Source organism: Dasypus novemcinctus, chromosome 21, assembly GCF_030445035.2.
Source record: "Dasypus novemcinctus isolate mDasNov1 chromosome 21, mDasNov1.1.hap2, whole genome shotgun sequence".
Lineage (NCBI taxonomy): Eukaryota > Metazoa > Chordata > Mammalia > Cingulata > Dasypodidae > Dasypus > Dasypus novemcinctus.
Window position 1 is genome coordinate 69,243,936 of NC_080693.1, and position 24,753 is coordinate 69,268,688.

Here is a 24,753-nt window from a genome sequence, read left to right on the forward strand (position 1 = left end):
CTCTCATCATTCCACGTGGACCTGACCTGGCCATAGCTGAGCAGGGGCAAGAACAAAGAAGACAGCAGGGTTTTTCCAAAGTACGTTCAAAAGCTTTGGGCAACGCTGCCCTGTCCTCTTGTCCCTTTAGGAGGAGCACCCTTACCATAGGGCACCAAGCACGAGATGCCCAGAGCGACGGAAGGAGCCCTCACACCAGGCTCAGGCTGGGCCGGGGGAGCCCCAGACCTCAAATGTAACATGAGCCCACCTCAGCCCGTTCTTCACTCTCAGACGTCACAACCATCCACGCAGCTGCTCAATCAAGTTTAGCAATTCTGCGTCCTCCCATCCTGGCCATTAAATTTTTCCTCCGGTGCTGTGGCTCTGTCTCCAAAATAGATCTTGAATCCACCCGTTTACATATATCACTTTAGCTCCCCCCTCATCCGCTCCTGCCTGGTGAGAAAATACTGGTCTCTGCTTCCATTTTCGTCCCCTTCCATCTGTTCTCCATGGTGGCCACAGGGATCTTTTTTTAAAGAAGCGGGATCCTGTCACTTCCCTGCTGAAAGCCTTCCAGTGGCTCCCTAATCTACTTAGAACAGAATGTGGAGCCCCCTCCTTAGAGGCCTGCTGCTCTGCCCGCACCCCTTCCCCCCTGCTCCAGCCGCCTCCCCCTCTGCAGCCTCCTTTCAGATCCTTAAAGGCGCTGAGCTCTGTGCCGCCCAACACTGCCCTTCTCCTTTCCTGGGTCGGGCCTCCTCTGTTACAACTTCAGATCCAGGCTTAGATGCCACCCCCTAAATAAGGCTTCCTAGGACCACCCAAGCCAGAGAAGGCATCACCTTTGTGCCTCCTTTTCCTTCCGAGCACTTCCTATAATCTGCAGCTTTATATTCATTCTTTGGACCCTTATTTTCTGGGATCCTTCATTGGCTGTAGCCCCTTGAGGGGAGGGACCACTTAGGCCTGACCGCCACTGTATCCTTGGCTGCTGGCACAGGGGCTGGCACAGGAGCTGGTATGTGGGCCCTTGTTAAATAAATGAGTGAATTATTTTACACTGAAATAAAGGGGCAGAGAACTTCAGGGCTGCCACACCCCCATCCCTTCCCACCCCCAGGTCCAGCCTGGATTTGGAAGCAGACACCCTGTGAAGTACTGCCAAGTGAGCACCACACAACCCTAGGAGCCACTCAGACTGTGGACTGTGGAATAGTGCTCTCAGGGGCTGCACGGGACAACCCTATCTGGAAGGTTCTGCTGACATGACGCCAGGCTTGGTGCTAAGCAAGGGAAGAAGGACAGGATCCCAAACTCCTCGCAGATCAGGGAGCAAGAGGTGACTTCAGGACACCTCGCCAGGCCGCTCTGGCTAACGCACTGGGCTGGGGACCAGCCCCAGCAGGTGGCCTGGCCTTAGCCTCTGGAGAAGGGGCATGGATGGCTGTAGTTTAACAAGCTTCCCAGCAGGGCAGGAAGGCTCCAGATGGCTGTTTCCTTTGAGCCTGCAGGAACTGAGGCTTTAGGTGAGCTGAGTCGGAGGAGGAGGAGGATAGGCAGGTTTTTTTGTGTGTGGTGCCATAAGAAGCCAAGATTAATGTTTCTGCTCTGGCTATGAAATTGCCCCCTCTGAGTCAGTCTCCCCAGCACAGAATCAGAAACAGATTCTTCCCAGCCTGTCTGCTCCTGAAAGAACCACATGCTGAAAGCAAAACCTGAGCCACTGTTCACACTGAAAGGGATTCTTTGCTTCCAAAAGCCTTTGCCCTAGTGTCCTTTTAAATAGCGAAGTCCTCGGGGCCTTAAAAATGCACTTAATTCACACGAGCTCAGTTGTGAGGACATTTTTTTAGGAACACACTGGGTTTGGGAAAAGGAGGCGTCTCCTGAAGGAAGCCTAGACCCCCAGGAGAAGCAGGGTTGCTCTCAAGAAGTCTCTGTTCAACAGAAACAGATGGCCTGGCTTTTAGTAATTGGCCTGGCACTTAGTCAAGGTTCAGTCAATGTTAGCCATCACTAGTAGAACCATGAATTATTATGAATGGGATTTTACACCCAAAGCCTGGGCAGGGCCTTTGCACCTGCCTTAGGCACATCCAGAAGGTCTGCTGACCACCTCCTTTCCAAGTGACTGAGGGTGACCAGACTCTTGGGCCTGGCCGCAGCACACTCCACCCCAGTGTCTACACCTAAGCAGAGCATGGGGAATCCCCGGGGCGGGGGTGTTTACCTTGGTGAGGCTCAGGTGAGGACACCTCCACTTCTGTGTACTCCACGTTAGAGTTCAGAGGCTCTGCTCAAAGGAACCATAGTGCCCTGGGGTTAGACAGAATCACCTGGGGGCCTCAGACAACAGGAGAGATTTCCACTCCACTTATTAAAGAATTCCTTATTTTAAGGGGGAAGCCGGACATGCTTAACTCCATTCTAAACGGGGGTGAAAGCTTAGGCTGGGGAGTCCTGCACCCCCATAGGAGGCAGTGAGAGGGCTCACGCAGGGCGGGGAAGTACCCCCCTGCCTAGGTCCCTGCTGTTTTCCAGGGTGGGAGGATTTTAAAAGGTAGTAGGTGCAGAAAGCAGCACAGTGTTGGCCACAGCAGGTAACTCAGCTGAGTCTCACGCCAAATGCTAGAAGCCTTCTTTTTGGCCACGAAGGTAGAAGGCTGAACCCAAGGTTGAAAGGGTCTCGTGAAATGGGAAACAGCTCACCAGTCCAAGGAGTTCTTTAGAGTATGAGGCATACTTATTAAAAAAAAAAGTTAATGAAATTCTTCAGGGTGCTCTGGGAGGATCAGCAAATTAGTCTGTGTTAGACACAAGCACTATCATTTTGTTTTGTTTTTAAAGTGCCCCCAAATCAGGTTTCTTAGCAGCAAGTAAAACCGTGATTCTGTGGTCAAGGATCAAGCAGGGCATTTATAGAAGAATCCTTTTAGTTCTTTAAAAGCTTTAGGTCTCATGACAGCGTCCAGAGTGAAAAAGGAATTTTGGAAACTGAGTTAGCGCAGCCCCTCTGAACTTCAGGCACAGGCACATAAACTATAGTTAACTTTAAAATAAGCAGCAGTGGCATTTCAAAAAGACACCTCTGCCTCTAACACCCAAAAGAGAGAGATTCTATTACCGTATTCTATAGTCTGTTCTTGGATTTTTAAATCTATCCCCATCAGGAAGTTCCTTTTTAGGTATAATCTTTTCCTGCAGGTCTTTTTTATGTAAAGGTCTCTAGTAAAAAATTAACTAGATAATTACCTTTATTTTTATTTATTGGTTTCATCGCATGGTTTCCCACATCTTCACTGTAACCTAGTTGAAAAATAACACAATTAATTAGGATGTGTGATACTGGAAATTCATACATTTTTCAAACTACAGTGCCGCTAACAAAGAAAATCAAGCATAATTTCTCCCTGTGGGTGGCAACCAGCAGTGGCAGCCTGGCTGGTCTGACTCTGTCCTGGCATCTGTCCACCAGGCTGTGTGAGCTGCATCTAACACCAGCAGTGGGTATCCACCATCTCATGGGGATGGTGCTTCTATTTATGACTCAGAATTGTTCAATTTTAACAAGTAATGGAAATGAAACCAGCCAGGAATCACAAACATGAAGAGGGACTGTTAAACTAGCCCCCTCCCTCTAGAGTATTAAATCAATGGGAGCGTGCTGTAAAGAAGCAGCAGTACTTCCAGGCTGCCACTCAGTGGGTACCCATAAAAAAATAAATAAAGATTTTCCTTTTTTTAATCAAGTTGTTTTTTCTTTAATTCCTAAGACTATTATAAATCCTCTAAGAACACACGGGTTTCCATTAGGTGTTTGAATTGATTACTATATGATTATTAAGCTCTATCTATAACTGACATAATCTATACAGAGACAGTAAAACAGAAATCCAGAGTATTTCTTGCATTTTGGAAATTTGGGGAAAATCCTATTTTAATACAAATTTGTGTCAGCATTTAGTTTAAACTATCTACTTATGTATAAATAATAAAAATTATCCACTGAAAGTATTATTTTCTCTACAGATTGGTTTATTTTTGCTAAATATTCACCCAATTTTTTCAAACATAGTTTCTTAAGTGACTTATTTTTATTTTACTTTTTTAAAGTGTATGATTCAGTACTATAAGAATTGCTCAATTCTCAAAACAGATTTCTTAAGCATGTCCTATAAAAGACTTATTCTAAAAATTTTTTATTCTGTGGAACACTATTACAGATTTAGAAAATAACCTGTTGAAAAAGGAAGTTGCTCCAAGTCTGGCCTGGGCCAGAACTTTTTGTCTGATGTACTCATAGCCTCCCTGCTAAAATGCTTGAGCAATTTTCCCATAGCCTTCAAGGGATTAAGAATCCTGGGATTGGTTACCCACCCTGCTGAGCCGTGTTGTTCTTGTAATAGCATCATCTGAGATGTTTTGCCAATACCTTAAGTGGATATCTGGCATCTCCTGCACAGATGGAGAAGAATTACAGTTGGGCAATATTTAAAGCCTTCAAAGAGAACATGTGATGGATGCCCAAAGTATTATGATTATTCTCCATCTTTTATTCCTCGAGATGTTTAGAAGCTGAGGAAATTAGAATAAAATGTTCTGCCTTTCTTTTCAATTTTTTTTTGTTTTGATTTGTTTATTAGATCACCATCCAGTGACTAATTAGATTAAATACTCTGCTTGAAGACAGGGTTTCCCTTCCTATTTTTATTCCACTGCCTATAGATTCTGCTTCTAAGAGGGGTAAAGGTGAGTATGTAGCAAGTTGGAAAACCCTCTTTGCAACTGAAGGAGATCAAGACTGTACCACAGGAAAGCGGACGTGGCTCAACTGATAGAGCATCTGTCTACCATATAGAAGGTCCAGGGTTCAATCCCCAGGGCCTCCTGACCCGTGCGGTAAGCTGGCCCATGCACAGCACTGTGGCACGCAAGGAGTGCCGTGCCATGCAGGGGCGTCCCCGCATAGGGATGCCCCATGTGCACGGAGTGTGCCCTGCAAGAAGAGCCGCCCTGCATGAAAAAAGTGCAGCCCGCCCAGGAATGGCGCCACACACGCCGAGAGCTGAAGCAGCAAGATGATGCAACAAAATGAGCTGCAGTTTCCCAGTGCTGCTGGATAATGCAAGTGGAAGCAGAAGAACACACAGCGAATGGACACAGAGAGCAGACAATGGGGGGGAAGGGGAGAGAAATAAATAAAATAAATCTTCAACAACAACAAAAAAGTCTGTACCATAGTGACTATTGGCTTCAGGGCTGGGATCTGACGATGGCTTCTCGTTGTTGGAGTTCAGAAGTGGTGCTGCTGGCCTTAAAATGAAATTTAAAAAAAAAACAAAACATATTTAACATTTTTAGCTTTAGCCCCAAACCAATAAAATAACCAAGGAAAGACCATAAGAGAACCAGGAAGAGTTTTCCAAGGTGACGGAAACTTTATCTGGCATTTAGAAAACTAACATCTTCTCACGTCTTAGATGATTTGCCAGAAACCATTTTTGCTGTTAAAATGAGTGTCGGGGCTACAGGGAACATTTCACAAGGTAACTGTGCTCTTGGCAAACCCCTGAAATCCTCCTTCTCTGCTACTGTTCCTCTCTGGGAACAGAGCAATGGTTTCTATAGTTTTGGATTTCAGATGACACCAAACAGTAAAAGTAGCAAAACCATTTTCTTAGGCCAGTATAAATCTGCCAAGTAAGTATATTCTTTGTCCTGTCTACTACCATCATAATTTCAGAAGAAAAGGAGGATTTCACAAGTCGTAGTATAGGAAGAACGTCATGAACTCAGCGTGAAAGCCATTTCTTCCCATGGAAGGACAATTGGCAAACTTCCACTGACACACACACACACGCACACTCACACCACACACACCCCAGGCCCTTCTTTTTCCAAGTTTGCCAAGAACCATTGAAAACATCTTACTGACAAGAATCCCCCTAAAGACAAGTCCCCAGAACCACTTCCTGGTATTCTAGGTTGCGAAGTGTGGAGCAGCCTCCAAACCCACGCCCACAGAGCCGCCGCCCCCTTCTACAAGTCCACTTACCTGGACATCTCTACTGGCATCTGCTTGGCTTTAAGGAGAAAGAGAAACGCCAAAGTCAGTGTAAATACCCACGTCCATATGAGATAAGAATGCTCTCCTCAACTGTATTTATTTTCCTGAAGATTAAATACTCATAAAAAGAGAGAAAAGAAAGCTTAATGCATTCATGCTAACTTAAAAAAAAAATTTAAGCCAGTCTTTTCTTGCTCTTTTAGTAAAAGATTTCACATGATTTCCCCAGGAATATGACATTTTTGCCAGCAGTGATTTTCGTTAGAGACAACTGGATTAGTCAGACAAGCGGGTGGCTATCACTTTGATTCAATACAACTTCAAAAAGTAAAGTTTAAATCAATCCCTTTGCCTTTTTTTTTTAATAAAGATTTGTTTTTTTAATTTATGGCTCCCCATTCCCTCTTGGTTTGAACTCACTGTCTGTTCGTTGTGTGCTTGTCTTCTGTTTGAGAGGCACCAGAACTGAACCCAGAGCCTCCCATGTTATAGGTGGGAGCTCAATTGCTTGAGCCACATCTGCTTCCCAGTCCCTTTGCTTTTAAGTCCAAGCTGGCCTGAGATCAATCCTAGGGTCAGCGTTAGGAAGGAGATTGTTCTGGAACCTGTCTTCTCAGGAAAGTTGTAGCCCTCATGGTTTAGAAAAAACCTAGAGCCCCTCCTTATCCCGTCTGCCCACTCCTCTCCCAAGCAGCAGCACCAAGGTCTGCATTAGAACCCACCTCATCTCAAACAAATTTTGTGTGTGCAGAATTTACTGTGCTGTGCCCCTTTAGCTTCCCATCTGTGCTTGGCTAACCCCAAACACAGGGTGGAAGTCACGGCACAGTGAACGGTTAATTGGGAGGTATTTGGTGGGTGGGGGTATGTATGTGTGTGGAGGGGCATCTCCATAACTATCAAACCCCACTCTACCAATGGTAGGACCAGGCATGGCCAAACCCACAGAAATGTCTTCTTCTGATCACATGGAGACCCAACTTCCCCCCAGATTTATCTTTTCTCTGTTGCCCAACCAGGAAAACAATCCCTTTCATTTTTATCTAGTTAAATCCAGAGGCAACAAAAATTCTGCCCCCACCAAAGCCAAAAATCTGTGATTTTCAAGGTGATACACCAAGGAGGAAAGCCACTGTCATCAGTTACACCTGCCTAGCTCCCACTGGGCCAGAGCACCAGCCTCCATGAGGCTGAACCACCACACAACTATGTCTAATTTCCTGTCAAGGATGACCTGTCAGAATGGAATGAAAGAATTGTGCTCACCCTTGGCTTTCCTCAGAAAATAGCATCTGACCCCAAGTATCGAGATTGCAATTATCACTCCGATGACAACTACTGCGATAAGTCCTTTCTTCCATGGGGGAAGGAAGACTGGAGATGAAAAAAATTGAAATTACAAGGTTTTAAGCTGCCAGCAAAAGTAATTTCAGGTTTAAGCAACAAATAAGACTGATTTTTATAGTCCTTGTAACCGGCCTCTTACACTTAGAATCCACCTCTGAGGAGCTCTGCATGCATCATTATTTCTGCTACAGAGGTCTGCTATGGCCTCAGAGGAGGAAACTAATTGATTTCATTAGGGGAGACTCCATTGGAGTAGACTCCTTTTGGGGCATCTGCTCAGCCCTCTTCCTTCCCTCGAAATTCCCCATCTACCCATATCTGTGGGCTCCCTCAACCATGTTCATTCTGCATGACCTAGTACCCTTGGCTGTAAGTGTTCCATGGTGGACATTTGCCCCAAGGTAAGCCAATCCTCTGGCTCTGTCTGCCAAGAATTAGGAATTTGGACTTTGTGAAATACTTCCAATTCCTTATAATAATCAATTCCTCTTTTTTTTCACTTAAGTTAATTTGAGTGGACTTCTGTCACTTGCAACCAAACAGCCTGGGGATATTGGTCCCTTAACCATCAGTCACATGCACAAAACTCCCACCCACTGCCTCTTACAAGGGGTGTATTTTCCAGCCTTGCTCCTTGGAGCCCACACACATCTCACTGTTGAGACCCCGACTCACCTCTGACTGTCACTATGTTGCTTTGGGGGATGCTTTTGCCAAGGTTTGCTCTGTTGGAGGCTTTGCAGTAATAGTGTCCCTCCTCCTCCTTGCTTGCCTCTGTCTTGTACCATATTGCCTCGGTGCTATTCAAAGTGTTTTGGTAGAAGGGCTTGCCCTCAATTCCCCTGTAAAAGCTATAGCTGATTGGACCAGACCCTTCTTTCACAGTGCACCGAAGCACAACCTGCTTCCCAGATTCGACCTCTTCCTTCTCCAGAACAAAGAGCTGGACCTCATCAACAGGTGCTGAAAAGCAGGAAAAGATTAGCACTGAGCACAGACAGGGAAGAGAAAGAACATGAAATACCACAGCTCATGCCCAGCCTCTCTCCTGGGCTTGGATTCTGTCCTTCCTTCAAGTCACTCCCTTCATTCTTCCTTCTCCATGGTTTCTCCTCTCACTTGGCCAGAAGGGCTGTAAAGGATGCCTCCTGTCCTCATATGTTGGTTAAACATGAGCCACCAGCGCCACCTCCCTTCACTTACCAACTCCAGTATTACTGACCACTCAGCTCGACTATAAGCATTTTTTTTCGTATTTATTTTTATTTTATTTTTCCTATGATATCTTTATTTTTTTTAATGTTACATTCAAACAATATAAGAGGTTCCCATATAACCCCCACCCTTGACTGTAAAATTAAGCAAATCCTTTAACTTACATATTCCTTTGGGTTCTACTTTATGTGTGTGCAATTTCTCTCCTACTTACAAAGATGCTCGGCACTTCCAGATCTTGCAAAGAAATAAACTTGATCTCTTGTTTTCTCTAGCTCTCATTCTGTTTTCCCCCTTCTTTTTCCTTTAATAGGTCTAAACCTACTGCTTTCACATCTCATCTCCCACTTTCTTGTTTCCCCTGAAATCTGACTTCCATGCCTCTGCTTCTGAAACTACATTCTATTTCTGGTTTCAAAGAAATCAAGAGGTCACCTGATCCCCAACCAACTAGTTCCTGAGTCACCTACAGATTAAATTTGGTGGTAAAACTTCTCGGTCTGGTCCTCCCATCCTCAGCCTTCCTACAGCACTGGATGGTCACCAGCATATCCTTTTGAACTCAGCTTTTCTGGGCTTCCACAATGCCTCATAACCCTGTTTCTCTTTCATCCTCATCTGCCATGTTCTCCTTATTCATTGCTTATTCTCGTTTTGCCCCTTAAATATGGGCATTCTGCAAAATTCACTCCTTCACTTCTTTCCATCTCTATTCTATCTTCTGGTGATTTGCCTACACTCATAACTTCTACTTCTATGCACTTAACACCTAAATGTAGAGCTCTGGTCCAGGTAACTCCCCTGAATTTCAAGTCTCAACTTTTTCCCCAGGCATTTCTACCTGGAGGCCCTACCAATCCCTTGTTCCCAGAGACTCCAAGCAGAGCTCATCTTCCTCCCATGTCCCCTTGCCCTGGCTCCAAGTTCAATCACCAAAATTCTGACCCTAACTTGTGTTCCCAGATAGAATATCCAACTAGCATGAGAATGCACTGTTCAGGAAATGGGCATCCATTGTCTCTGATGATGAGATGATGTTGGGGGGTATGTATCATATGTGGGAGGCAAAGGCTGAGTCACCCTCTTGTGAGTGTGGTGTGTGGTAATATCATGGAACTTCTGGAACTGCAAAGGGGAGCACCAGGGCTGGCGTGGCGATGATCTCATACATGGGCAGGCTCCCTGGAGGGTTCAGCTGACCCAACAGCCTCTCTCACTGGGAGCTGAAGCACAAGGCAAGGGTGATAAGCTGGGCTCAGTAGACAGGCTGCCTGGGTTCAAATCCCAGCTCCATCACCCACCAACTGTTTGCCAAAGCCTCAGCTGCCTCATCACAAAATAAGGATACTACTACTATGTGGCTATTGTAAGTATCAGTGGAGGCAGTTTACTGAAGCACTTCACACAAAGCTGGGCCTGTGTTCAGAGCTCAGTAAATGTTAGCCTTTGATATTGACCCAATTTAAACCACCAGTTTCACCTGCGTTTCTGCATTGCACATATCCTGAGTTCTGCAGCCTCTCCTCCTAACTGATAGAGCCACTAGGTAAATCATCCTGATGTCCCATTCTCACCTGGTCCTTCTGGCTACCCATTGCACACAGGACAAATTTCCAACTCTCAGGACTGGCTTTCAATGGCCTTCACAGTCGGGCTCAGCCACTTCTTCAGCTTCTATCCAATGATTGTCCATGCCCAGCCTTTGTTTTCAGCCATCTGATTTCCCCACCATCTTTGGATGTGGAGCGAGCCTTTTGCTCATGCACTTGACTATACTGGCAGGGCATCTCCAGCTCTCTCTGTTCACCTACTGTCAAGCTCTGTATGTAATCCTAAACCAGGATTACATGAAGTTTTCCCATTCAAGCCAGGTAATATCTCCCATCTCCTAAATTCTTTTTTAAAAACTATTATTAAAGGAGTTGCAGGTTTGTAGAACACTCGTGCATAAAATACAGTTACTGAATACCACTCTATTATTAACACCTTGCATTAATCTGGTACATTTGCTACAATTCATAATAAAACTTTTAAAAAATATAATTGTAATATTAACTATAGTCCATTATTTACAATAGGCTTCACTTTGTCATACAGTCCTACGGTTGCTTTAACATTTTTATTCTAGTAATATATACAATTTAAAATTTCCCCTTTTAGCCACATTGAAATTTATAATTCAATGCTGTTAATTATGTTCACAATGTTGTGCTACCATTAACACCACCCATTACCAAAACTTTATGATCAACCCAAATAGAACCATCATTGGTGTAAGGATAGTTCATTGGGCAGTTATCATGTTTTGCCTCATGCACTATTATTCAAATATTTCTCTATTATTTAATCAGTAGTTTCCTGTGCTTGCTGTATCATTAGAAATGAAGACTATGCCTTCTTTTCTATGTCCCATAGCATTAGGTGCTTACTATGTATGGTCAATGTTAGTTTGAAAAATATAGCTGCTCTTAGATTATACATTCATAGAGGCAAGATTATGTCTATCCAATGTGAGATGTCCACAGAGGCACATGTAGATAAACAATTCTCAAACAAGGACATGGAGGAGGAGGAAGCCTCATTAAGCTTCTTACACCAGGTTGCAGAATACCTAAGAGTTGCCAGCAATGGCATTCTTAAGGCCTTGAAGACACACAAGATAGAGGCTCAAGGAAAAAATATCCACTGCAAGGCAGTGGTATATTCCTCTGGAATTTGAGTATCCCAGGCAAATGTTAGCAAGTTCCAGAGTAGCTCTGGTTACTGTGGGTTCTGCACATCCCAGAGCTACCCTGCCAAGGGTTAACAGTGGAGAACAGCTCTGGTCCACCAGTCTCAGAGTTGATTGTCAGGTCAACTAAAAAGGAGCAAATGCTAAGGGAGCCTGAAGGCACCACTCTAGTGCCTCCGGAAGTCAGGACACTTTCCCTCTTTTAATCTTTTAGCAGTTCAGTTAAAAGTTTCTGGAAAGAGATTACATTGAGTCATGTCAATAACTCCTGAAATATTTTTTGGCCCCTTTTACCAGGGCCTTGGTCCTGCTTTGATTCTTGTCTGATTGATGGCCTTTGCACAAATACCACCCTCTTCTCTTACTGCCCCCAGAAGTCCTGGACAACCCTAAATCTTCAAAAATGTTAACTAAAGCCCCAAATCCCACATGATTTCTTCTCACAGCACAGCAACTTACCTATTACCTTGACCAGCAGGACCTCGCTGAGTATTTCAGAGGTGGAATGGCAATTATCTGCGCGACACTGGTATTTTACATCATTTGTTAGGTTATCCTTGAATATGGCCGGACTATTTGAGCTCTTATTATAGCTCTTCAAAATTTTCTCTTCTTTTAAGAGGTGATAAGTAATCGGTGGTGTTCCATTTATTGATTGGCAGCTGATTTCTATGGTCTGCCCTTTTATCACCTCAGACCTGGTGTCATGAAAAATCCTGGGCTGGGAGAGCATTTCTAGACAAACAGAAAGAGAAACCATCTGAAGGGCATTGAAGGTGGAAGCAAAACACCCAGCCCAAGAGGCACACTGGCCTCACGTACTCTTGAGGTTCCTTCTTCAGGCTCCGGGTTTTGCTTTCTGTCACTACGGTAATTTTAAAGGCCTGTCTGCCTCATCTACCTTTACAGGTTTCCTGTGAGTGTGCATGTGGCAAGAAGGAAAGAGAAGAGTTAAAAACAAAAAAGAGATGGTGCAAAGCCAAGAAAAACATTATATCCCTATAAATAGATGTTTATGTTTTCATGTATTTCACAGGCGCACACACATAAATTTACTTTTTCGTGTTGACAAAGGAAACAGCGTAAGTAAAATACCCAAAGAGAATACATTTTAAAACAAATTCTTCCCTCCTGATAGTAAATTGCATGCCTCAAGAGATAAGAATTCTACTAGGTCACTATTAGAAGTTAGCTTTTTATCAAGCTTATCAAATGAAAAGACTTCCTCCTGAGAATAAAAAAAAATGTAAATGTAATGACCCATATTTGTCTCTTGCATTATTTCCTTTTGAGTTAGATGGCTAGAGAGTTGACAATAGGCTAAAATCCTGGTTCAATTAAGAACAAAATCTTAGCTGCAAAAAACACAGTCACAGCTAAACTGAAGGACCATGACTGAATAACATGTGACGGTGACAGGTTGGATGATGCTCCACGTTCATCCAGGACCTCTCGACTCAAAGTGTGTGGTCCAGGATCCAATAGCATCACTGAGGAGCCTGCTAGAAATGAGGAATCTGGCCCCACCCCAACCTACCCAATCAGACTTTGCTCTTCAGGTCCCAAGTGATTCATATGCACATTCAAGTATAAAAAGCCAGGCTCTAGGTGGTCCCAGTACCATCATCCTGCCTACCAGAAGCCTTAGCCCTCTGGTTAGCCAGCACATGGATAAAAAACTGGAACCTCCATCTTCTTAAAATTTAATGTTGACCAAGCAGTGTTTTATTCTTGGCCCTTTGGAAGGGACCCAGCTCTAGCAGTCAGAATCTTGCCAATTTAGGGTCCACATCAGCAGTTATGCAGCCACAATAAAGTCATGAACTTGGGAAGTGGATCTGGCTCAACTGACAGCACGTCCACCTACAACATGGGAGGGCCAGGGTTCAAACCCAGGGCCTCCCGACCTGTGTGGTGCACTGGCCCATGCACAGTGCTGATGCGTGCAAGGAGTGCCATGCCATGCAAGTGTGTCCCCTGCACAGGGGAGCCCCACATGCAAGGAGTGCACCCCATAAGGAGAAATGCCCAGTGCGAAAAAAGTGCAGCCTGCCCAGGAGTGGCACCGCACACCTGGAGAGCTGACACAGCAAGATGATGCAACAAAAAGAGACATAGATTCCCGGTGCCTCTGACAAGAATGCAAGCAGACACAGAAGAACACACAGTGAATGGACACAGAGAGCAGACAACTGAGGGGGCAAGGGTAAAGAAATGAATAAAAAAATAAATCTTTTTTTAAAAATTAATATAAATTAATAAAGTCATGAACTTGAATCTGGCCAATAACATTTTCCCTCCTTTTGCCCCTCTCCTGGGTTCTGACTAGGAACACCCACTTGTTTCTGTTCAACATCTCAATTTTCACTCCTTTCTCCTTCCTTTGAGCTCTTACACTGCCTTAAGTCTGCGCGGCCTTCAGACTGGAAAGAGTAGCAGCTGGCAATAAATTCCCCATCTCCCCTCCAATCCCAGGACTCTGAACCAGTGAGGATGACTCACCGCACACGGCTATCTGTACAGCGTTGCTTTCCTTGAGCACGTTGCCAACAGCTGCAGTGCAGGTATAAGTCCCACTGTCCAACTGTGAGGCTATCTTGGTGAAGTTCTGAGCCTGTGTCACAGTCACACCTCCCTTCTGAGTGGTGAAGTTGGCGGGAGGTGCTCCTGGAATGGTGCACCACAGGTTTAAGTTTTCACCCTGGTCCAGGCGTGTGGAGGAAAATTCTAGATTTGGTTTGGAAAACAGCTCTGGAAAAAACAAAACAAAACAAAACAGTAAGTGAGTAATGAGGGGAGATGTGGCTGGGCATCATCCCCAAAGCCTCTTCACAGAGAGGCCATCAGCCTACCTGGCAGAACCAACTCCCAACTTATTGCAAATATTTTTTTAAAGATTTATTTATTTACTCCCCACCCCCACCCCCCTGCCACTGTTGTTTTTTGGCTTTGCTATCTGCTCTCTGTGTCCATTCACTGTGTGTTCTTCTGTGTCTGCTTGTCTTCTCTTTAGGCAGCACCAGGAATTGATCCTGGGACCTTCCAGAGTGGGAGAGAGGCATTCAATCTCTTGCGCCACCTCAGCTCCCTGATCACTGCATCTCTTATTGTCTCTCCTTCATGTCTCTTTTTGTTGCATCATCTTGCTGCATCAGCTCTCTGCATGTGCCAGTACCCCTTGTGGACCAACCTGCCATGCAGGTTAGCTTGCCTTCACCAGGAGGCCCCAGGAATAGAACCCTATGTGGTAGGTGGGAGCCCAATCGCTTGAGCCATATCTGCTTCCCTGAAAATTTTTTATTTTATTTTCCAGGGAGGGGGTCAGCTTTTAATGTCCCACCTCAGCCCTGCATCCATGGCTCACTCAGGCAGGGCTGGCCTGTCTCGTCAGGGTCTTTGGCTGTGGCCATGCCCTCATCCTCTTTTTTAAAATACAACTTTTAATTATATTTGAAGATGTTAATTGTATTCTATTTTTGATGGGAAAAACATAACATATATTTAGCACAACCTTGTGTAGTTTTCTCAACAGGGAATAAAATAAAAGCCTCAAGTAAAGTGGTATCCACTAGTTGATCTATAGTTCATGAAGGAGCCTGCCTGCCTGCCCTCTGAGAAGCACTGACTCATCTGTGTTCAGAGCACCATCAAAAGGTTTGGGTTAGGTACCACACTACTGCAAAGTGTTAATAATAGGGAAAACTGTGTAGAGGGCAAGGGGAGGGCAATAGGAAAGCTGTGAACTTTCTACATGATGTAAACCTCCTATTCTAATAAAAACATTAAAAACAGGGAAGTGGACTTGGCTCAGTGGTTAGGGCATCCGTCTACCACATGGGAGGTCCGCAGTTCAAACCGCGGGCCTCCTTGACCTGTGTGCAGCTGGCCCATGTGCAGTGCTGATGCACGCAAGGAGTGCTACACCATGCAGAGGTGTCCCCACGTAGGGGAGCCCCACACACAAGAAGTGCGCCCCATAAGGAGAGCTGCCCAGTGGGAAAGAAAGTTCAGTCTGCCCAGGAATGGCACCGCACACATGGAGAGCTGACAAAACAAGATGACGCAACAAAAAGAGACACAGATTCCCATGCCGCTGACAACAACAGAAGCAGACAAAGAAGAACATGCAGCAAATAGACACAGAGAACAGACAACGGGGGTGTAAGGGGAGAGAAATAAAAAATAAAAACATTAAAAATAAAAATCTCTGGATTAGGAATGGGGAAAAGCACACAAAGAAATTTAAACTCTTAAGTAGTTTACACTCTCACTGGGCAGATACCAAAACTGGGGGGACAGGGAATGGCTTAGGAAGAATCTAGAAGCAAAGACTCTGCATTTTAAACAATATAAGGAAAATATATTTAAAAAATAATAATCCTGTGTAAACCGACTGAATGGAGCATCATTAAGAGTAATATGGTCTTTTTCTAGTTGCATCACCAGCTGATGCTTGGTAGTAATCCCTTGGCTCCAGGGAGGGTCATCCCTGGGAGTCCTGTCCCACACTGGGGGGAAGATAATGCATTTATATGCTGAGTTTGGCTTAGAGAGTGGCCACATTGGAGCAACATGGAGGTGCTCAGGAGGTACCTCTAAGGCACCCTGCAGCTCTAGGCCTAGTTGAAATTTCAAGGCTCATAAGCATAGTCATCAGTATTAAGGACCCATCATTGGACCATCCTTCTTCACTGATCTTTGCCCTTGAATTTGGGGGACTGTTGCTGTTCCATTGGGGAATGCGGCAGAGCTCCCCAGGATGAGAACTCAGCACTCCTTCAGTTGTCATTGAAACTGTACCCATTATATCAATATCCAATGAACATACAAACATATCTATATACCCTATATGCATGCCCTGGAGAACTCCCTCCCACTCATGAATCCCCCATCAATGACACCCCACACCAGTGCTCCTCCCCTGCCATAGTTGAACCCCTCTGTGATCTAAAACTTCTTCAAAAATGAAGGTTTATATATTCCCAAATTCAATTAACAGGAAAATGAAATAGTAATGATTGGTTTAAAGATTAGAAATAAAATACTTAATAATTTAGAGGAATAAAGTAAAAAATAAATTGGGGTATTAAAAAATGAAAAATATCATAAAAATTTTTTTTTGGCATTTTGCCTTTCATCACTGTAATAGATGTTGCCCTGTATGTACTCTCTTCCATTTCTGCCTCAGTGTCTACATCCTTTTTTAAAAATTATTATTATGTCTTCAAAAAAGTTTTAGGTCACAGTAAAGTCACATATAGAATATAGGGGACTCATATTTGAATAAAAGGGGGAAATGGTAAAGATAAATGAGTTTATATGGCTAAGAGACTTCAAAATGAGTTGGGAGGTCATCAGAGGGGTCGCACTTATGCGCGTCTCAGCAGGATCTCAGAGACAGCCAAAGTAGATACAACCCCAGGCAGTGGTGCTCGTGAGGGCTATGGAGACACCCAGGTCCTATAGTCATGGCAGATGGCTCTGGAGTTCAGTGCCTTGCCAATGGACCATACTTTGGAATTTTTGCTCCTGAGTGTGATAAAGTTGGACTCAGATGTGACTTCTCTACACATGCCTCTTTTGTCACTTTTACTGAACCTGTGATTGGCGCTGGGGTTGGTGTATGCTCAGGAGACTTTAATCTCTGGACTGTCCATGTGCCAGCTAGGCCTTGAGCCTCAGCAGAGTTGCAACACCTACTCTCCAGTTTGTTGGACTTACCCAGGTCAGCTAACAAGAAGGTGAGGATGGTCAACCACAACACCAAGGAACCGAGAAAGTCTACAGCTGCAAGCAGGAGAATCCTGCATGGCATCTAAACCCCTCTCAATTTAGAGGTGGAGTGGGCATTACCATCCAGGGTCCTCGGGATGGAGAAATAAAATATGGATTAGAGGGAAGTGGCTATGGCTCAATCGATTGGGCTCCTGTCTACCATATGGAATGCCCTGGGTTCACATCCCAGGACCTCCTTGTGAAGGCAACCTGGCCCACGCCCCATGCAGAGAACTGATGGCCTGTGCCCAGGGTGGAGAGCTGGCACAGCAAGATGATGCAACAAAAAAGGGAGATAAGCAGACACGAAGAACACGCAGCAAATGGACACAGAGAGCAGACAGCAAAAAACAAACTGCAAGGTGGGGGGGGGTGGAGATTAAAAAGAATATATATGGATTAGAGTGGACTTACTGGAATTCTACAGAATTATTGTGACTTTAGCAATGGAAGAAATTATATCGTTGCTGTGGAGACAGTGGCCACAGGAATGGTGGAAGGCAGGGAGAGGGAAAAAGAGGTGTGATATGGGAGAATTTTCAGAACTTGGAGTTGTCCTAATGATATTGCAGGTACAGATGCAGACATTATATATTCTGCCATAACCCAGTGAATGGACTGGGAGAGTGTAAACTACAACATAAACTATAATCCATGCTGTGTAGCAATGCTCCAAAATGTATTCATCGAATGCAATGAATGCACCACACTAATGAAAGAAGTTGTTGAAGTGGGAGGAGTAGGGGGTGTGGGGAGTGGCGTATATGGGAACCTCTTATATCTTTTAATGTAACATTTTGTGTGATCTATGTATCTTTAAAAAAAAGTAATCAGTGGATTAAAAAAAAAGTAAGGGATCAGTCTTTTATTCGTTCATTGAAAGAGTGTATTTATTGAGCCCCTACAATGTGCCAGGTTCTGTGCCAAGTACCAAAGATGTAGAACGAATGGAGCCACAGACCTGGTCCTTCAAGAGCTCTCAGAGAATGGTGGAGACAGACCCTGACCCAGATCTTTCAGGGAGGATCAAGAAGACAGGATCAGAGGAGGCTAGAACTGAGGTGTGACCAGCACGCAGGCTCTGCCTGAGGGAACGTGGAGGTTGCTGCAGGGCTTGGTCTTTAAGGGCAATAGAAGATTCTCAGGGGGCCAAGGGGAAAGGGCGTTGCAGGCAGATGGGGTGGGAAGTTTGGAAGGGAGGAGGATCAGGGGAAAGTGAAGGCGTTTGAGCCCCTGAACAGGATCTTGAAGAGGTGCTGCCTTAGGAGGTATCTCCAGCCACCCACTGAAGGATGCAGTAGAGCAGAGATGCTCAGGGAGACCCCTGGTATGAGGGCCATTGCTAGGGGGAGACAGAGAAGACAGGACAGAGGAGAGAGCCCTGGCAGCACTTGGGGACAGACTGGATCTGAGAAGATAGACAGTGAGGAATGAAGGAAGCCACTTTTTGACTTAAAGGAGACAAACTAATTCAATGATTTTATGTTTACAAAACCTGGTGGCATCTTAGCATCCTCAATATTGCTACAAAGACCCTGAGAGCAAGACGGGGGCAGAAAACTATTGCGTTGGTGGGTATGGGGCCATCCCCAAAGGCTTGGTAGAACTTGAACATGCAAGTGTATTCCTGCCAGCCCTGGTGTGCCTCAGTTAGCTCCACATGGAAAGGACACAGCCCAGGAGCAGAGCACAGAGTGGGGAAGGGATAGGAAGGGTGGGCCAAGCATAACAAGTTACCTTCTTGGGCCAGGGAGCCTGATCTACTGGCTGACATGTAGACCCTGCATGACTCAGGCTTCCAGGTGGAGACAACCAAGTAAATCATATTTTATGGCCCAATGATGCTTTATGCTTTCCTAAGGTAACCTGGCCCCAGAGAAAGGGTGATGCTCAACCCTGTCATAGGACCTGTACCTGTGATCTAGCATAATGTTTGGTCCAGAGGAAACAGAAACATAAAACTTATGCTAGAAACCTTAGCCAACATTTACGGAATGTTCATTCTGTGTGTGCTAAGGCTTCATAGCACAGTTATCTCATTTAATTATGACAACAGTCCTTTCAGGTGAGGGCTATCATTACCCCCACCTCACAAAGCTGAGGCAAGACACTTAATGACTCACCCAAGGTTACAGAGGTATCAGTGGCAGAGTTGGGATTTAAGGCCAGGTTCTGCTCCCTCCCTCACCACAGCTGACCACTACTTGTTACATGTTAACATTCTCCCCTTTGCCCACAAGCACCACGTTCCCAGCCTGAGTACATTCATGAGGACAAGCAGGGGCAAAGCACAAAGGGGGTCCGCTCTCACTGGCCAGGGCAGTCTGGATTCCAGCACAGTCTCTCACTGAATACGCCACCTGCCCACACCCTGCAGGTGCAGCCCTACCTGTTATGTTGACCATGATGCTGTTGACCTTGGATATCCGGCTGGACTCCACTTTGCAGGTATAGTTACCGCTGTGCTCCACCAACGCCATCACCGAGTACACGGCCTCACCGTGTTTGCTGTGCGCCACAATTGCCTTGTCCTTTTGGATTATGATTTCCGGAAACGTCTGGGACAGGTGCGTCATCTGGATGGTACACTTAATGTGGAGATCATCTCCTTCTGTGATCATCCCCATGGGGCTTATGTGGAACTTGGGAATGGAGAAGGATTCTGCAAGAGAAGACAACAACACAGCTGGATCCAGTTTCAAACTGAGTTAGGGCAAAAAGACTCTTCCTACTCATTTCTGCTCTTTTTGTTGCTCCCCTTTCCCCAACCACAGTTTTCCCCTTTCAGCCTTTCCTCTCAAACACCTTCACATAGGCTGCTCTGATCATCCCCTCCATTTTGCTCATTCTTGTACCTTCAGGCTTCTTCTTAAATGAGTTCTTCAACTTTCTTTAGCTAGATCCTGTCTGCAGAACTTCCTGCAGGAGACCTCAGAAATAACCACAGCAGTTAAAAGTGGCAAAGGCCCAGGACCTGGTCTCCTTTCCCTCTCACTACCTGTCTACCAAGAATTTTCCTGCATCTTCTTACAACTATCTAAAATTAGCATCTCATGGAACTATGGCATCTTAGCATGGATATTGTATAGTTTTCAAAAGTAACAACTATGGAAATCTAATTATATGCAAAACTGTATGCATATCTAACTATATGCAAAAAAAAGCAGTTCTAGTCTGTTCTATCTTATTTATCACTGGTCATGATGCACTAAATTGATCTCATGACTTGTACACTATGAAAAATACTGCTTTAATAAAATGTGGGTCAGATACCAGGATGTGGGATCTTCAGGAGGAGGCGAGGGAAGTAGGGGCAGGTCCTAGCCTTTGCTTCCACAAAACAACAAAAAACAAAGAAACAAACAAAAATGAAAAAACAACAGGACACAAAAATATGTATGTACATAGATTATAACTATTACAATCCAGATAAGAGCATTAAAAATACTAGAAATAGGAAAAAAGATAAAACAAAATGCCAGAAGTTAATTTAGAATGATGTAATTATTTTAAGCTACAGTAGTGCTTTTTGTTTTTTAAAATATAAAGTCATTTATATTCACAGTAAAAAGCTATCATTAAAAAAATAATAGCTTGCTTTCCTGAGTAAAAGCCAAAAAGAAAGGGCATCTTTTAGGACACTCAACAAGGGCACCAAACCGTAAGCGTAGCTTAGTAATAACTAAAGAGTTGTTTCTCGTATCCAAATTAACTCCAGATACACTGAAGATTTCAACATAGACAAAAAAGAAACCACAGAAACACTAAAACAAAAAACAAAAAACAATAACATAGATACATTTTTTCTTTAATAACCTTGGACTCCAGAGGACGTTTAGAGTGAATCTCAAAAATGAGATGCTATAAAGGAAAAAAATTTTGATAAATTTGGCTAATAAAGATGAAAAACTTTCTCATGGAAAACATATCATAGATAAAATAAAAAAGACAAATGACAAACTGGGGAAAATATTTGCATAGTACGTCTGACAAAGCGTTAATTCCCTTAATTTATAAAGGGCTCAAACAGATCATAAGGAAAAGGAAAAGTGGGCAAAGAATATATGAAAAGGACGTTCATGGGGAAAACCTGTAACAGACCAATAAACAAAAAGGTACATTATCAACCTCTCTAAAAACGAAAGAAATGCAAATTGCAACAATAATGATACGCATTGTGCATCAATTAGATTGGTGAAAATAATAAAATGTTGGCAAGAATGTGGGAAAATACAGACATACTTTTTTGGTGGAAGTGTTTACCATTTTGAGGAGCACTTTGGCAACATCTATTGATATTGAAAATGCACAAAGCATTTTAATCAACAATTCTACTGCTAGGAATTAACCCTATAAGTAATAATAATACAATGATTGCAAAAGTACACGAAATGTAAGTACAAGTACGTGCACTGTATAATTATTGTAATAGCAAAATACTGGGAAAATATCTAAATGCCCTTCAGTAGAGGATGGGGTAAATAAATTATGGTACACCTTTATGATAGAATTCTAAGTTGCCCCTAAAATAATGATAGAGACCTATGTTTATTGATATGGACAAAGTCTATTAGATATTGGTAAGTTGAAAAAAGTTATAAAAGAGTGTCTTGGTAAGTCCCCATTTTTGTTGAAAACAATGAAAAACAAAAACTGTATGAATATATAAGTAGAAAAAATTCTAAAACACCATACAAGTGGTTTCCTTTGGGTAGGGGTACTAATATTTATCCATTCTTAGCAGGTCTAAGAATGATTGTCACTTTGTACTTTATAGTTTACCATGTTTTCAGAAAACTTTACTCACTTTTATAATTAGAAAAATAGAACTTTAGAGATAAATATCTATATGAATAATGGGTGGCAGGGAAGGGAGATGCCACTAAGAAGGGGTCATTTATGACTTTTGGGCTCCGACTTAGAAAAGATTTGTGGCTGTCTACCTTCAAGGGTGCCTTTCTCTGGCTCCTCCCTACTTTATGGCCCCCCAGGTCACTGGGGAGCTGCCAATGACCTGTCCTAGAGCCATCTGCCCTGCACAGTGACACACAGACCTGGCCTCCCTTCCTCAACCATCCAGCCAGACCCCCTTCCTGTAGCTGAACTTCACTGGCTTAAAGCAGTGGTTTCCAAGTTGCAAGTCACATAATTAATCAATTTGGTGACTCATGACCAGTATTCAAAAAAATTGAAATAGAATAGAATATATCAAAATGCACCAGATGTAGTAAGGGTAAGTACTGTTACATATGTTTGGGAAATAATATACAATATATTTGTTTTACTGTGTCACAGCCAAAAACTTTGAAAAACACTGACTTGAAGTGCTTAAGAACAAGTCCTGAGAACAGTGGTCTACCAAGAAGGCCCCAGACCCTTTCCAATTCTGGCTTCTTTCTCCCCACACCACACCAGCAAATCACAAAGAAGGATGAAAAAGAGAGCAGGGCTCTGACCCCTCACAGTGACCAGGTCACTCTTGGCAGACTCCGAGACCTCCACCTGGAACCCAGAGACGATCATTGCTTGGCAGTGGAACACTAAGACGAAGTCCCGCTCTTCGATTGGGAATTCCATTGTCATAAAGTTTTTGTTCCTCGAATTCTTCTCTCTTGTTTGCTTGACTTTTTTGGTGGATAGTTCTAATTTTTCAATTTTGAAATAAATTGGGGCCTTTTCCTCTGGGACGGAACAATTGACTGTCACCACCTCGCCTTCTATCACCTCCTTCTTGTCCAGCGTCACTGTGGGCCTGGGTACTCCTTTAGGGAAAGAGAACATCCATCAGTATCAGTTTGAAGCAGCAGTACCAGCCTCCCTCAGCTGAGTTGTTGTGGTTGACCCATTGAGGGCTCTTTTGTTTTGATCCCCAAACACCCAGTGCTACCTGCCAGGTAATTATTGAGCTTGCATATATCCAGAGCTGTACAACTGAACAAAAAGCTAGGGTAGGAAAATGGACTTGGCCCAGTGGATAGGGCATCTGTCTACCACATGGGAGTCCGCGGTTCAAGCCCCGGGCCTCCTTGATTCGTGTGGAGCTGGCCCACGCGTAGTGCTGATGCATGCAAGGAGTGCCGTGCCACGCAAGGGTGTCCCCGCGTAGGGGAGCCCCATGTGCAAGGAGTGCGCCCCATAAGGAGAGCCACCCAGCACGAAAGAAAGTGCAGCCTGCCCAGGAATGGTGCCGCACACACGGAAAGCTGATGCAGCAAGATGACACAACAACAAAAAAGAAACACAGATTCCCATGCCGCTGACAACAAAAGAAGCAGACAAAAAGAAGAACATGCAGCAAATGGACACAGAGAACAGACAACTGGTGCAGGGAGGGGAAGGGGAGAGGAAAAAAAAAAAGCTAGGGTAATTTTACACACATGACCCCATGGTTTCTCATAATAAACCTCTTGGGTGTGCATGAAGGATAGAATTCCCAATCAAAAGCATGCAGCTGGAAAGTCCCATATCGGAAACTGGACCTCAGGTCCATCTGACTCCAGAGCAGTGGGGTTGGGGAATGAGGGGTGTGGGAGGAGGGTGGGAGTGCTGTCCCAAGAGTTCAAAGAGCAAAGCTGAAAATAATCAAGCATTAGAATGTATCACAGAGATAATAAGGATCAATGGGGCAGCCAGGAAGTAAGGACTCCTTCTTTGCCTGGGAGGTCAGAAAAGACTCCAGAAAGGAGTAGGCCCTCAGCAAAGTCTTGAGGGAAGCGTGGGATTTGGATAGATGAGGTGGGAGGAAGGTAAGGGGAGGCATTTCTGGGGGCACCTGTGTATGGGGGAAATGGTGTGCTTGTGGATTTCCAGGAGGGCTATCTAGAGCAGAGAATGGGAAGGACATTGGGTGGTGAGCTGGGGTCAGATTAAGGGAAGTTGGGATATCCTACCTAAGATGAGCCATCTTTGTACAGGTTCCATGGTCTGGTGGTCATGAGCTGCATCTTGGAATCAGACAGACTATGCTTGAATCTTAAACCTGCCACTTCTGGGATGTGCTTATTCTCACTTGGCCTCAGTTTCCTCACCTAACCACTCAGGATTGTTGTGAGGGAGAAAGGAATGTATGTATAGTTTTTGGAAATAAGTAAGCACACAAAAATTGGAACCCTGAGCATTTTTATATTTAGGCAGGTTATAGAGCCAAGTAGAGACATGAAATGCATGTTACTTTAGGAGCAGAAGGCTGGCTATGGAATGAGGAATGGAGTGAATAGGGAAAGCATAGCAGAGTCTAGTAAAGAGACTCCTGCAGCCATTCAACTTGTGCTTTCTTTTAGGCCCTAATATACCATTATATTCAAAAGATCCTTATTGAAATGCCACCTACAGTGTCCTAGACCCTAAGCCAAGTAGTAGAGTACACCAAAGAACCAAAAGAAAGGCCCCCAAGCAAATATTTAACTGTAATTGTAATTATTTCTGGAAAGAAGCAGTGTGGGGTGGTGTGAAAGTCTGTAAAGAAAGACCTAACTTTGCCAGAGGAAGTAAATTTTAAGAAGAGACTGGAAGGATGAGCAGAGTTTTTCTAGGCAAAGAGAACTGAAAAGAGCTTTCTGGGCACAGAAATAGCAAGTGTGAGGGATAAGGACCCAGGAAGAGTATGGTGCAGCCATGGTCTTGAAAGAGTGTC

The 24,753-nt window shown here is 44.2% G+C and overlaps 1 protein-coding gene across 4 annotated transcripts in view; it reads right to left on the bottom strand.

Moving 5' to 3' along the window:
- Positions 1 to 24,753, bottom strand: part of PECAM1 (platelet and endothelial cell adhesion molecule 1) — a 127,582-nt gene that overhangs the window by 18,719 nt on the left and 84,110 nt on the right. For 3 of the 4 annotated variants that reach the window (XM_058284533.2, XM_058284535.2, XM_058284534.2), the window contains 10 exons: positions 22,577 to 22,882; positions 19,510 to 19,782; positions 13,848 to 14,096; positions 11,805 to 12,080; positions 8,075 to 8,362; positions 7,319 to 7,426; positions 6,041 to 6,068; positions 5,222 to 5,298; positions 3,238 to 3,291; positions 2,216 to 2,278 (listed from right to left, as the gene is read on the bottom strand). In XM_058284533.2, the coding sequence (XP_058140516.1) occupies positions 2,216 to 2,278; positions 3,238 to 3,291; positions 5,222 to 5,298; positions 6,041 to 6,068; positions 7,319 to 7,426; positions 8,075 to 8,362; positions 11,805 to 12,080; positions 13,848 to 14,096; positions 19,510 to 19,782; positions 22,577 to 22,882 (1,722 nt within the window). The remainder of the gene's footprint in view (positions 1 to 2,215; positions 2,279 to 3,237; positions 3,292 to 5,221; positions 5,299 to 6,040; positions 6,069 to 7,318; positions 7,427 to 8,074; positions 8,363 to 11,804; positions 12,081 to 13,847; positions 14,097 to 19,509; positions 19,783 to 22,576; positions 22,883 to 24,753) is intronic. The other variant, XM_058284536.2, reaches the window with a different exon arrangement.